The 13,473-nt window shown below is 43.9% G+C and overlaps 1 protein-coding gene across 1 annotated transcript; it reads left to right on the top strand.

The window, feature by feature from the left end:
* The first annotated feature begins 2,938 nt into the window (after positions 1-2,938).
* Positions 2,939-12,848, top strand: PLEK2 (pleckstrin 2). The gene is made up of 9 exons (XM_059849740.1): positions 2,939-3,099; positions 5,672-5,836; positions 6,736-6,917; positions 7,645-7,736; positions 8,057-8,244; positions 8,749-8,850; positions 10,203-10,286; positions 11,409-11,487; positions 12,676-12,848. The coding sequence occupies exons 1-9, from the start codon at positions 3,052-3,054 to the stop codon at positions 12,801-12,803; spliced, it is 1,068 nt and encodes a 355-aa protein (XP_059705723.1). The 5' UTR covers positions 2,939-3,051; the 3' UTR covers positions 12,804-12,848.
* The last annotated feature ends 625 nt before the right edge of the window (positions 12,849-13,473 follow it).

Raw genomic sequence — 13,473 nt, 5'->3', positions numbered from 1 at the left:
ACAGTTAATTTTAAAATTGCTATTATGTCAGAATACTATTGAATGCTTGTTGTCTTTCTCGTCTATCTAGAAATGTTTCATCATGCTTTATTTTGATGTGGTTTGTTTTCATAATTCATCCCTAATTCACTAAAGGAAATAATTTGGGAGTGCTGCACTGGAGGGCAAAGTCCTGAGAAGCTGCTTTGAAAACGGTGGTGTCTGTAATGCCCCAGTGCTGTGTGTGACATGATGATACATGCTGGGCACAGCAGAGCATGGGACGGGGTTTTCCTTTGGGCAGCTTCCCTGAATCAGCTCTGTGAGACTTCTTGAAGGACTGAGTGGGAGGTGCCAGCAGGGTCTGCTAGCTGAAACAGCACAGCCTGCACTCACAACTGTGGGGGCTGCTCCTCCCTGCCCTGAATGCCTGAGTAGCATCCTGTGGCCTTGAAGGCAGCTCTTTCTGGCCATCCCATTCCAAATTCTATAGCATATAAAGTATTTGGGAGTCACCTTGAAGGCAAGAAAATGTCAAGCACTCAACTGTTCTTTTTTTGTTACAGTACTACACTGATGTGGAAAGCATTCTAAAATGGATCAGAGGAAATGAGTACTCTTCTCTGCAGTGAGTTTTAAGGCCCACAGAAGATGTGATGTAGAGCTCCCTAAGTTTATACAGATCAAAGCATGTCCTTTTCCACCGGAAGGGTTCAATGCCAGAACCTGCATTCCCAGCCCATGCATGAATACAACAGCTCAGATCTACTGACTCATTTTATACTACCTGACCCTGAAAGAGCTATGTTTACTCAGCCTCAGGGAGCAATACTGGGGCAGTTTTTCAACCTTGATTAACTACAGAATGAGACAGGGAGGAAGGGGTGTGTCTATCATAAATATCCAAAGTATTGAAGAAGTACTTTTGAGTTGAGGTATTGAAGGAAGTGAAGGCCCTATATAAGAAGTAGTTGATACAAAACCTGTTATTTAATGGCCAGCTGAATCAAGGTTTGTTTCACTTTTCACTAGCAGTTTGACAATAGAATTCTTTGTTGCTAATGTTAATTTTGCCAAGATCTGTCTGCAGGGTTGTGGGTGGTCTGCATGCTGGAGAAAAGGAGCTTGTCAGATCTTCAGTGAGGACTGCTTATGGAGCAATTCTGAGATCACTGTCTGAGCGAGAGCCCCCTGCAAGCTTCTACCTGTCCTCCCTAGCATGAAATAGCACCTTGAATAAATTGCCTGCAGTAACAAGCTGAACAATGTGCAGTCAGACCTCAAATACCAAGCTGAGGAACACTGTATTCTTCAAGCTGGTTATATAAAGAGTGCATGTTCAGGAAATGCATGCAACAGTAATGTCTCTTCTGAACGTGGACTCAAGTTTTTGGGGTTTTTTTCCCCCCCAGTGCAATTGTGATGTACAAAACATCGTGAGCTGAATATTTTCCGGCTGGCTTTATCAGGTTGGTTTTTTTTTTCTCCAAGATTCTGCTTCTGAATACAGCTTTTATCTACAAATATATATATATATATGTTACAGAGATGGAGATTATTTTTCAATTAACAAAAAAACACTTGGGTTATTTATTTATTTAAGGCTACAATTATATTTTTAAAAACTACAAAAATTTCCATTTATAACTTTGAAAATATTACATACCAGCAGCACAAAGTACTTTTCCAAGTGTTCTGTTACTGTACTTTAGGTGAACTGAAGAACAAACATACTGGGATATGACTTACTGAGCCTGTTGCCTGGTAGCTGCCTGCCTTTTCCCAAGAGACAAAAGGTGTACAGTAGGAGCTACATAGGTAACTGCTGCTTTTGAAATCTCAGCCAGCATGTTTTCTCTTTATAGAGAATGAAATTTTCTAACTTCCAGCAGTTTTTAGTCACCCATTGTATTCTTATGGCCTTTGCAGGACGCTTCTCTGAGTTGTCTCCAGCACAGTTTTGGTTTCAATTCTTCAGTGTCTTGCTATTCCTAACTTAGAGTTATAAAAATGTGTAAAGAAGTTATTTGTTTGTTCCTTTTCCTTGGTGCATGAAAGTGTGTCCCTTGATATTGGAGTCACTTAGTCTTACTGACCTCTGGACTCTTAACATAGCAACGAGTGGTTTTGTTTATTTGCTATACACTACCTTGTATTTCTTATCAGAGCCCACAGCTCTGCCCACATTCATCACCTTAATTTTAGTGAGTCATGGAATGCTGACAGTACAGCAAAGGCTGTTATTTCTGAACTGCAGCACTCTCTGAAATATTACTTCATATTAAACAGATTTGTCACGGTGGGTAAAGTCTTCAGAAATACAATAAACATCTAAGATTGTATTTAGACACAAAAGGCACTCTGTTTCAAGGCATTCAGAGGTACAAGAGGTCACTGCAATGTTCAAGGATCAGGCTGCTTTACTAAAAGCCTGCCTAGGTAGAGATTTAGGATATTAGGTAGAGAATCTTGGTTTACATACCAAGGGGTCACTGAGAGTAGAGTGGACTCTCAGGTGCTTTGGATCTTCTTTGGGAAAATAAATTTTCAGCAAAAAGTTACTGTAAGATTTGTTAAAGTCTCCTTGTAATCATAATATCCTGTATGTTACACTTACAAGTTGTGCTGATTTGTAGAACTCCTGAGAGATGGGTTTGTCAGATGAGAAATTTTATATGGTAGTTGTTTAGTCTGAAGTTTTGAGGAATTAGGTTTTTAAATTATGCTTCCCCCTCCCATGCAATACCTGATTTGTCATTTTCTAGCTGCTTATTTTGGCCGGCTCGCTCGGTGGTGGTTTTTTGCTTTACTAAATTCTGTGAAATTCTTTCAAGATCCTTTTTAGACATCCCTTTGTTTTACTTCCCCGAGGGCAGGTAATACATAGAGCCAGCTCGCTGTTTAACTAATGTCTCACAGGGAGGGAAAAAAACAGGGGAGGGAGAGTGCGTCACATTGGAGGAGGGGAGCAAAGAAAAATGAGCTTTCTTAAACAAATCATGTGCAGAGGGACAGGCTGCCAGGGCTCGGGCGATTCTCGGCGGGTCTCTGCTCTGTTCCCTGCCGGCCACGATGGAGGAAGAAGCTGGAGTGCTGAAGGAGGGCTTCCTCGTCAAACGGGTGAGTGCTCTGCTTCCCCTCCGAGCGGCTCTGCTCCGACAGAAGCGGCTCCTGGGCAGGGAGCGCAGCGAGCCAGGGCTCAGGGCGAGCGAGCCTGCGGGGCGCTGGGTCGGAGGGGCTCCTGCCCGCTCCTCCTGGCAATGGAGCTCCCCCAGGTTTGGGCAGGTGCCTCCAGGGGAGCTGCATGAACTGCAGCCGTCCGCTACCCCCCCGCAAGCTTCCCTGTGCTGGTATTTCTGCAGAGGAAGGTGAATCAGCCATCAGGATTGATTCCTCAGGTGTTGGAAAGCCAGTACGGCTGCACCTCACGCACACCTCTGCAGGGAGCACACCCGCGGCAGCAGGGGGGCCACCGTGGGAGGGTGGAGAGACGGGAGGAGTTTTGGGTCGCTTAAGATAGCTGGTGCCTTCTTCAGTGACGTGTGTGTGCACAGTTTCCCATTTCATGTGAGAGAATGGGGAAACCACCCCTTTTTTTGATACCCTTTTTGAAGGGGATCAAAGCAATGCAAACTTAAAAATGCTTTTGAAATAATTTTTTTTCCCGTTCTCCTCGAGCACTTCTGTTAGAAAATTCTAGCCAAAATGTGGTGAAAAGAGCTGAAAGATTTCAACCTTCCCAACACTTCTCCCTGTAGGACCAAGTCAATAATTGCTGGAACACAAGGAGGCAATTTAGCAAGGGGCATAAACTGCTTTTAGTACCAAGAACCTGTCTCAATGATTAATATGATCCTTGATTTCATAGAAAAAAATGTGATTGAGAGGTTTGTTCAAAGCTTTGCCACGCCTAGGGAAATGCTTTTGTGCAGTACGTGGCAGTGTTTCTGGTGCTAACATGAAGGTAATCCTGGTCAGGAGTTTTCTTGGCAGGGCTCCTGGCCAGTTGGCCGGCCAGACACTGGCCAAATGGAGTTCTGTGTGGAAAAGGGGCTCTTCTCCATCCTGCCTTCTGCAGCAAGGGCAGAGCAGTCCCAGCTGCCAGTGTCTTCTCTGTACAGCTGTCCTTTTCGGCTCTGAAGTGACTACTGAATTCAAATGGGAAGCCAAGGCACCAAGTGAGTGAGAGGAATAGGTTATTGGCAGCACACGGAGCTGTGACTGCCAGTCTGTACAGCATCACCCAAACACACAGCTTGACAGGAAGGACAGCACAAAGGGGGCAACTAAAGGAAACTGAGGGACAAGGGAACCAGGGATCCACAGAGAAAAAAGGAGAAAGGGATGGGATCAGGTAATGAAAACAGAGCTTTCATAAGAAGAGAACAGAAGTAAGGAGATTATCTAAAGGCATTATAAATGGCAGAGTTACATACTGTAATGCATTATAAATATAAAATGAATGTGTGGAATTAGGTAAAGATAAATTTAAAAAGGTAAGGCGACCTCTTGAGAAAAGAGAACATTTTCCAGAAGGAAAGAATAGAGCCACAGCAAAGAACATACAGGAAAAATGGCCAAGTAACTTTAAAACAGGTGAAAAAAAACCTGAGGAACACAAAGGGAAGGAGAGGACAAACCTGAGATAGATAAATTGTATTTTGTATGGACTAGAAAACATTGGATCTACAGTGCCCTGGGTTTTAGAGACTTGTTATTCCACCTTTACTTGGAGATTGCTGGGTTTCTCCTTTATTTACAGAGAGCTAATGAGCTTTGATTCATGCCACAACTGGACCTTACGTGTTTCTTTCTTCTAGCCATGCCCACCCTATCCCAGGTGTCAGAACTTCCTTTACCCCCTGCTTTTGCCTGCTGGCTGTAACGCTCCATCCCTGTAGAAACACGAGTCAGCTTCTTGCACAGCCAAGCTGGACCAGACACCATCAGACAGGACTAAGCATGCCAGTGTCAGCCCTCACTGGCTTCGCTGTCCTTTAACCAGACTAAAGAGAGCTGGGGGCTATTTACAGAGGAAAAATAGGAGGATTTGTCTGTATCATATAATCCATGAGGTATTCAACAGCAGCCTTCATTCAGTCTTTTGTCATCAAAAAGCATATTTCCTTTACAGGAAACAGTAGCACAGGGAATGTTTTAGCCCGGGAGGCTGGAGACAGGTGGGATTGAAATGAACTTCTCATTAGCAGTAAGGGGGGAATGTGAGGAAAAGCCAATTCAGCCAGCAAAGCTCTTGCAAAACCACTTGGCACCTAGAGCCACATCAAAATGAAAAAGACACCACCCAGGGTCGCCAGAGAGGAGGAGCTGGTTGCCAAGAGCCCTCACACATTTTGGATTTAGCCCTTCTGCTGCCTGTGATGTCAGCAGACAGGTGTGCACCTACATCGGCTCTTTGGGATAATTCCTGTGATCTTTTACAAGAAACAAGAATTTGTGCCAGCAAAGTTCTCCAAAGTTCTTGAAGAAAGAGCACAGCGCGCTTTTCTATCCCTCTATGATTTTATAGGGATGGAGCTGTGGTATTTTGTTACTTAAAATGTGTATTTCAGGGAGAACAGGACTCACAACAACTTCTTGGGCTTCTTTTCATACAAGAAGCCAAAAAGAAAATATGGTCATTTCTCAGTGCTTGTGTTACAATCAGCGATGTGGATTTCTCCCCCTGCAGGGACACGTTGTTCGTAACTGGAAAGTGAGATGGTTTGTTCTGCTGCAGGATAAGCTGCTGTATTACAAAATTGAAGGAGGCAAGAAGGAGCCTTCTCCAAAGGGCAGGATCCTTTTGGATGGCTGCACTATTACTTGTCCATGCCTGGAATATGAGAACAGACCGGTATGACTGGAAAAATGTATCTCTTCTCTATGTCACTTATTTTCTAACTTCTTCCTTTCTTTTCCTCTCTTCTATGGAGAGGAAAAGCTTCTTTGATTACTGCAACCATACCACTATGGTGCTTCCAGAATCAGGCCCAGCCAAAAGCAAGCTGCCACTAGCAGTGTAACTGGGACAGGCACTGAACTCCCTCATTGTGTGCCCTAATGTGAGTCAGCTATTAACAAAAAAAAACAACCCTAACCACTCCTCCTGTACACACAGCGAGGAGAAAAAAATGAAAGTGCATCAGCCCAAGAGTGTGTGGCGAGAGGACATGAACAACCCAACAGAACCTGAGGAGGGTGGGGAAAAAGGGAAATATCACATGTGATAGTTGCCTTATAGCCTGAGTGTGCTCCATGGGGTGCTCCCAGGCACTCAGATCAGACTCCTTTTTCCTTCACCAATGGGATATTGCTGCTGTAGAAAGTTTTCAGCAAGAGGACTCTGGAAGAAAACGTTCCTCCTGTGTTTTTCTGCTCTCCCATGCAGCAATGCAGATTTCCTCTGTGTGGGGTATCTGTTGGTCTGCTCTCTTCTCCAGGAGCTCCATGCATGTAAACAATGTTTATAACTGAAAACCCAGGGATTTGAGGGGGATAGAAAAGCCAAAAAAAACCCACCAAAAAAAAAAACCCAAAAAAACCAAACTCCACAAACAAAAACAAACACAACCCCACCAAAAACAGCCCAGGTTTGTGCCAACCATCCTTCTGAACAAGAATTGCTTTGAACTGCTCAGGTGGGATGCTCTGTCAGACTTACTTGTGTCACTTAGGCCAGTGCTAAAAAAAGAAAAATGCAAGAGAAGCGAAATACCTAAATTATGTTATTGCTTTGTCCGTCTTTCTCCACAGCTACTCATCAAACTAAAGACAAAAACCAATACAGACTATTTCCTTGAATGTTGCTCCAGGGAGGAACGTGACTCTTGGGCTTTGGACATCACTGGAGCTATTCATGCTGGTCATCCAGTACAGGTACAAGAACTTCACAGAATGAAGAACTCTTTCAAACTGCTAGAAAATATCAGCCTCCAGTAAGTGTATATGATTTCTCCTTCTGTTGTTGCTGTAGTTTGCAAAGTGCCTGAGCTGATGGATGGGGAGGGCCAAGGGAAGCTCCTTTCTGCACAGATCTGCTCCTTTGTGGCCATGAACCCCTGAACTGGCTGCCCTGGGTTTGCCTGGGTTTGCACATACTTTAGCCAGAGAATGCACTTTTTCCTGACCATCATCTTTTGGGAGTATGTGGGTTCTGCACCTCCCTGCTGGCTTGAAGCTGTTCCTAGTCAGCTGCAAATGTTCTCACTGGGGAGATGTATTTACCTCACAGGTGTGACATCAGGGAAGCACCGGGTGGTGGCTTTGTGCCCTGTTGCCGAGTTTTCAAAGCTGGTATCTCGAATCCAGACAAGGATTTTTAGGGTGCATCATCTTAAATAAAAGGAAATGGAGACTGATTAAGAAACAGAAGACTTACATTAATTTGATTTGTGTTGAACGGGTAAATCGGGCTGACTATAGATCCATTTGCAGTGCTCTGAATTGAATGATACTTTGTGAGGCATCTTGTTTAGTGCTGCTATTGGGAGAATAAAGTTTTCCTGGAATGTACTTACGACAGTGCTTCTGAGAGAGTACCTAGAATACCTCCCATCTTTATGTGGGTAATCATGAGGACATCCCTGGCACTGACAGAAAGTATACAGCTATTTCTGCCTGTCTCTCTCATCTGCTGATGTTGTGCTGTGCTCTCATTTGTAGCAATATAGTGGAGAGAATGTATGACAGCAGCACTGGAATTAAGCTGACCCGCAATTTGGATCAAGGCAACAGATACAAAGAGACCTTCACAGGTACATCTGGCAGGAAAAGAGCCACCTCACATCTGATATGCCACATTACAGGGACAAGGGAGCTACTGTACTGCCTTCATATTGGGATAAGCTCTGGCCCAGTAGAACCTGGCAGTGCAGCCAAACTCTCCAACACCTTTCTCTCTTACTCTTTGGATGTATGGAAGCATACTTAGAACCCCGACTTTTGGTCAACTTTGCACTTCTCTGACAACCTTTGGGATGGCTTCTGCAAGTAAAAACCTGTGTGGCAGGAGACCATCTGCCTACCCTGAGAAGAGCACACTGTCTTGGTATGAGAGTTGCCTTTCTCCCTGCAGGTTCTGCCCTGGTGGACTGGCTCATCTCCAACAGCTTTGCTGTGTCACGATTCGAGGCTGTCACCTTGGCATCCATGCTGATGGATGAGAACTTCATCAGGCCTGTGGGAGTCCGCAGCACCGAGGCCACGCGCTCCAGCGACCCCTCCGAGAAGTTCCTCGACGACTCCACCGCACTGTACATGTTTGTGAGTGATGCAGCTCTCACACGGGCCCTCATCACACACTTGGTTTGGGGTACAGGTGCACAGCATGCAACCAAAGGCAAATGTGCAGGCTCAGAAAGTAAATGCAGAAGGAGCAGCTCTAGTCTCTTAGTAGTACTTACTCTGGCACTTTTGCTGGAGCCAAATAGCTACACGGGTATGGAGGGATCTACAAATTACATAATTAGGCATTAAAAGAGGTGTGTCCCTGGAGTGCAGTGCAGTGTCTGCATGTATTGGAGGCAGTGCTGTAGTTGTGCTACAGCTCAAGGGCACCGCACTTATACCCAGCATGTACAGATTTACAACTCTAATTTGTTGCCTGTGAATCTTGGCCCTACAAGGCTGAGCAGCAGAGCTATGGAGGAGAATTTACTCAGGAAATATAAGCTAAAAACAGCTAAGAAAAAGAAAATGCAGAATTTTCTACTTAAAAGTCTGTTTAGATTAAAAAGAAAAGTGGAACTGTCTTTTCCCTATTTGCAGGCTGAGAGCAGTAAGAAAAATACTAGTTCCAAGGAAGAGGTCCATTTTAACATCTCTGAATTAAGTGGCACAATTGTGAAGCAAGGATTCTTAGTGAAACAGGTAAGCATAGTCTTGGAACCTGCCCTGGGACACAAGAAAAAGTACAGCTCTTAGGGTTTCTTAGAGAGTAAATGTGACTTGTGCAATGATGGCTGGACAGATGCGCCCAGCAGAACAAACTTGCCTGTCAGTACTTGAGGTCTTGCAGTTAAGAGGATCCAGTTATAAAGAAGTGAACTATGGAACTTGCTCAGGCAGAATTAATTGGATATTCTGCACATTTTGAGCATATACTGGTGCAAGGGTACAAAACAGCATCAAAAGCAGAAGTACCACACAAACTCCAAAGCCTACCAGACATGTTACATTCACTTCCAAGCAGAGCCACCATTCCTGTGGTTTAACCTATTCCATCCAGGTGGTGTGAACAGTGAGGATATGTTGCTGGCCTCAGAAATATCAAAGCTGAGTAGCTTGACCTTTGTATGAAGTAGACATTTACCTGTGGGCAGTCATCATGTACACATGGGTGCTTTTTTGGTGGTGAAACATGTTTTTTGGGCACAAGTACCTATTGGCAATAACTGTTTCCAAGATCTGACAAATCTGTGAAATGTAGTTTCCAATGCTTGCTATGAACAAGATCACTCAAGAGGGTCAATCACTCTTTCAAAGCATAACACAGCCACCTGCAAAAGGAATCCTACCTGCACTGCATGGCCACACTCTTACTCTGAAGCCTGTATCCCGAGCCCCCACCTTAGCGTTGTGCAAACTGGATCACCAGATGCTTCCCAACCCTCCCTCCTCCAGGTGCCAGGGCTCCGTGAGGGTTGGTGGGGTGCTGCAGGATCCCCACAGGCTGGCAGGGCAGCCCCCATCAGTACAGGACACAAGAGCTGCCCAGGAGCTTCTGCCCATGGGCAGCAGCAGCCAGGGACAGCCTCCAGCAGCCCCAGCCCCGGGCCGGCCCTGATCCCAGCACCAAACCTCCAGGAGAGGGGATGCTCCCAAGACCTGGCACAGGCTTGGCAGCAGTGAAAGGGCTGTGGTGAAAGAGTAAATAGCTGCAAAAGGACCTGACATAACCCCTTTGGAGCACACACAGCATGGGGTTTTAATCTGAAACCCATATTTAATCTGAAATGAAAAGTGGGAATGAGGGATATAAGCATTTGTTCCTGTCACTCTGCTTTCTTAGTTCTCAGTACAGGCAAGGAAGAGATGAAGGAATTGTCAACATATGAAGAAGAAAGATAAGCAGAAGGTCATGGGAATTACCAGGATGTTAGAAATTATTTTTCTCTGTTGGGTCCAAACCCTCTTTTTTGGTATTTACTTATGTCTCTCCTACAGCCTGTAGGAAAATGGTCATTTTAGGAGGCAGTAATTTCAATTCTTCCATTTTGCAGGGGCACAAGAGAAAAAACTGGAAGGTGAGAAAATTTGTTTTGAGAGCTGATCCTGCTTTTTTGCACTACTATGATCCCACCAAGGTAAGTGAGTAGGAAGTTACCATCCCCAGAAATCCTTTTAGAAACATTAACATTATAGTGAAGATACAGTTACGCTGAGTGTTCCCTCTGGGTATCACTCACTCTGTATCACTCTGGGTTCCTCTATCCATTTCCAGGAATTAGACCTCTCTGGCCTTTACCCTAGGAGGTTGTCCTTGTGGGATTTTGTACCTCTGCATCTTTTGTCTTTTTTCCCAGGGAGATTCCTTTTCCTTAGCTAAGCAGCAGCAGTCTTCTTGGGATTGCTCTCTTGCTGTACCCTCGCAGTCTGGGGCCATGGTCCTACAGGCTTTCTTCTTGGGTTGTGATCTTTCTGGGCTGAAATCCTACTGTCTGAGGATCATACTGATACTAGGATTTTTTGCATCCTTATTCCAGCATTGAATAGGGTCTTCTTAATGCCAAAGTGTGTATAGGAATTTCTACTACTCAGTTTTAAATTTTCTCATCAAAAGTAGTATTTATGTTCATGAATATAATAGTCAATGTGAGCAACTCAGATACTTAGGGTACCACAAAGCCAAACAGGATTGCAAGAAGAACATGTATAGAAATGCTTTATGTGACTTTTAAAGAGAATAGAAGCAATATACCAGTGAAAAGAGCTTATGGACCCAGTTCATTTTTTGTTTCCTGTTCCTTCATGGGTTTGGGGTTTTTTTTACTGCAAATTATCCTTGTTAGGCTATAAGCTAAAACTGCAGAGCCTGAAGGCAAGAAACAAGAGTGCCAGCCAAGTAGGGAAAAGAGCCAGATTTTTCCCATACAGTCTCAGTGAAAAGCAGCAAGCTAAATACTTACAGAAATATATATAATTCATTATGTTGTTATTGATAAAACCATACATACATTTGAAGAGTGATTGCCTGCATTTGTGCTTTTAACTGATCTACACCATGCCCAGCTACATCAGAGAAACGTCTGGGACTGAAAAAGCATAGCACTGCCTTTAACTACATGTTCTAATTGATTTCTCTTGTGACATAGGTGTTTCATGCCTGGAAAAACTGTCATTATGTCTCCAACTTCACAGAAGTGATGCACGTGCTCTGGGAAATGATGATATCTTTCAGCTATCCCTTGTTTCCTTTTTCTTTGCAGGAAGACAACAAGCCGGTAGGTGGATTCTCTCTTCGTGGCTGTCTTGTCTCGGCGCTGGAGGACAATGGAGTCCCAGCAGGTGAGCACAAACCTCTGAACTTTCATACATTTGTATGTATGCCATAGCAACAGTCTTTGGGTATGGGTTTGTATATATGGCTGCTTGTATGCACAGGTGGGCTGCCTTTCCATTTCCATTTGCAAGCAAGGGAAGAGGCATGTCACAAGTCCCCGTACTGCTGGGTTGTCCACATCAAAGGGGACTCTTTTTATTTAGTGTTATTTCTACATATCTTGGGTGTTCTCTTTATATGGGCTTTTCTTAGTCATTTGACTTCTGAGACTGTCCTAAGACTGATTAATATTCCAGAGTTAACAGACATAGAAAAACCACTTTCTTTTTGGGGATGTTGTTTAACTCGAAGTTTTGAGGCATCCTCTGATGCCATCCATTTCTGTGTCCTCTCAACTTGTATGCTTCTACCTTTTCATTTCTGACCTGCTCGAACTCAAATGTAGGGGAGACATAAAGACAGCAATAAAAAACCAGTTCTGCTGGAGCATAGGCTCAGCTCAGGCATTTGTCTAGAGCCTCAGCCTCATAGATAAGTGTTTCTGCTATTAAAACAATTTATTTTATGACAGTAAGCACAATGTGTAGATATCAAATACAGAGCATCTTTTTAAAGAGAAGGTCTGAAAAAACTTTGGTCTGGGGGGCAGGGGCACATGATGAACAATAGAGCTTTTTGCTAAGAGGAACCCAGCTATGGGCAGGAGAAAATCTAATCTACCACACAAAATGGTAGGGGCTCGTCATTCATTCAGTGTATAACTCAAGTAATAGTCTCCACCAGAGACTATTTTAGATATGTAGTAGAGTGCACAGTAGTTCATCCAATCTGTGACAAGAGTGTCTATTTTCATAGAATCACAGAATCAACAAATGTTTGGGTTAGAAGGGACCCCAAAGATCATTTAGGTTCAATCCGCCTGCCACAGACAGGGTCTGTGGAACCTATGAGAACTTAACTTCCACTTAACCTGTTTGCTCAAAGCCCTCTCCAGCCTAGCCTTGAATACTTCCAGGGGTTTTGAAGATGAAAATCAAAGACACAAAAGCTTTAAATGTCTTATCCATAATAAAAAGGAAAGATTTGATTCCCTAATTTATGAAATTCAAATTCTTCCCTATGAAGCTTCATATCTGCCACAAAGATTTTCTCTGTGCACCCTCCTGATCTCTCCTTTTTTTTTTTCTCTGCAGGAGTGAAGGGCAATGTGCAAGGCAACCTTTTCAAAATCATCACCAAAAATGACATTCATTATTACATCCAGGCCAGCTCCAAGGCAGAGCGAGTGCAGTGGATCGAGGCAATCAAGCCGCTGACATGAGTAATGTGGACTCCATGCCAAATAACAAACCACATTTATGACCAACTTCCTGCTCTCATTGTCCGGGAGTGTTGCTTTTCCCTTGATAGTCAATATTCATTATTTGAATCACCATAACAACGACCTGGTCCTGGGAGACCATGCAGACCAAATCATGTAGATCCAGAATAATTCCTCCACCTTAAATTTACCATCTAACCAAGAGACCAAAACAGGTGGACACAGACAAATGGTGCTTAATGAAGAAATGTCAAGATATTCCAAGATGGAAGAAAGGGATCTTTTGTACCACTACTCAGTCTATGTCTGACAGATCCAGGTTGTGCTTTATCTTAAAGCAGAATTGTCTTGCTCCTTTGCCCTTTATAAAGGGGCTCATCTGAAACATCTAAGTCATGAAAGGTGCTGGTGTCTGAGGCTGCCTTTCTTGGCTTACCACACTAATCTTGTGCTTAGCCACAACCCAGTTGCCAAGATAATAGGCATTGCAAAACAAACAAGGGGTCTGTCTGTCCATCTGCTCTACTATTTAGTTCTCTGTTAGACTGGAAAAGAACAAAAGATCTTGCTCCTCACCCATACAGATTACTTTTATGCTGGTAATGTCCCACATCAGAATAGGATCCTGAGTATCAAAGCAGACCAGTAGAAGTTCCAGACAATTTCTGGT

Source organism: Haemorhous mexicanus, chromosome 6 (assembly GCF_027477595.1).
Source record: "Haemorhous mexicanus isolate bHaeMex1 chromosome 6, bHaeMex1.pri, whole genome shotgun sequence".
NCBI lineage: Eukaryota > Metazoa > Chordata > Aves > Passeriformes > Fringillidae > Haemorhous > Haemorhous mexicanus.
Note: the sequence above shows the minus strand (reverse complement) of the source record. Positions and strands in the feature narration are given on the sequence as shown.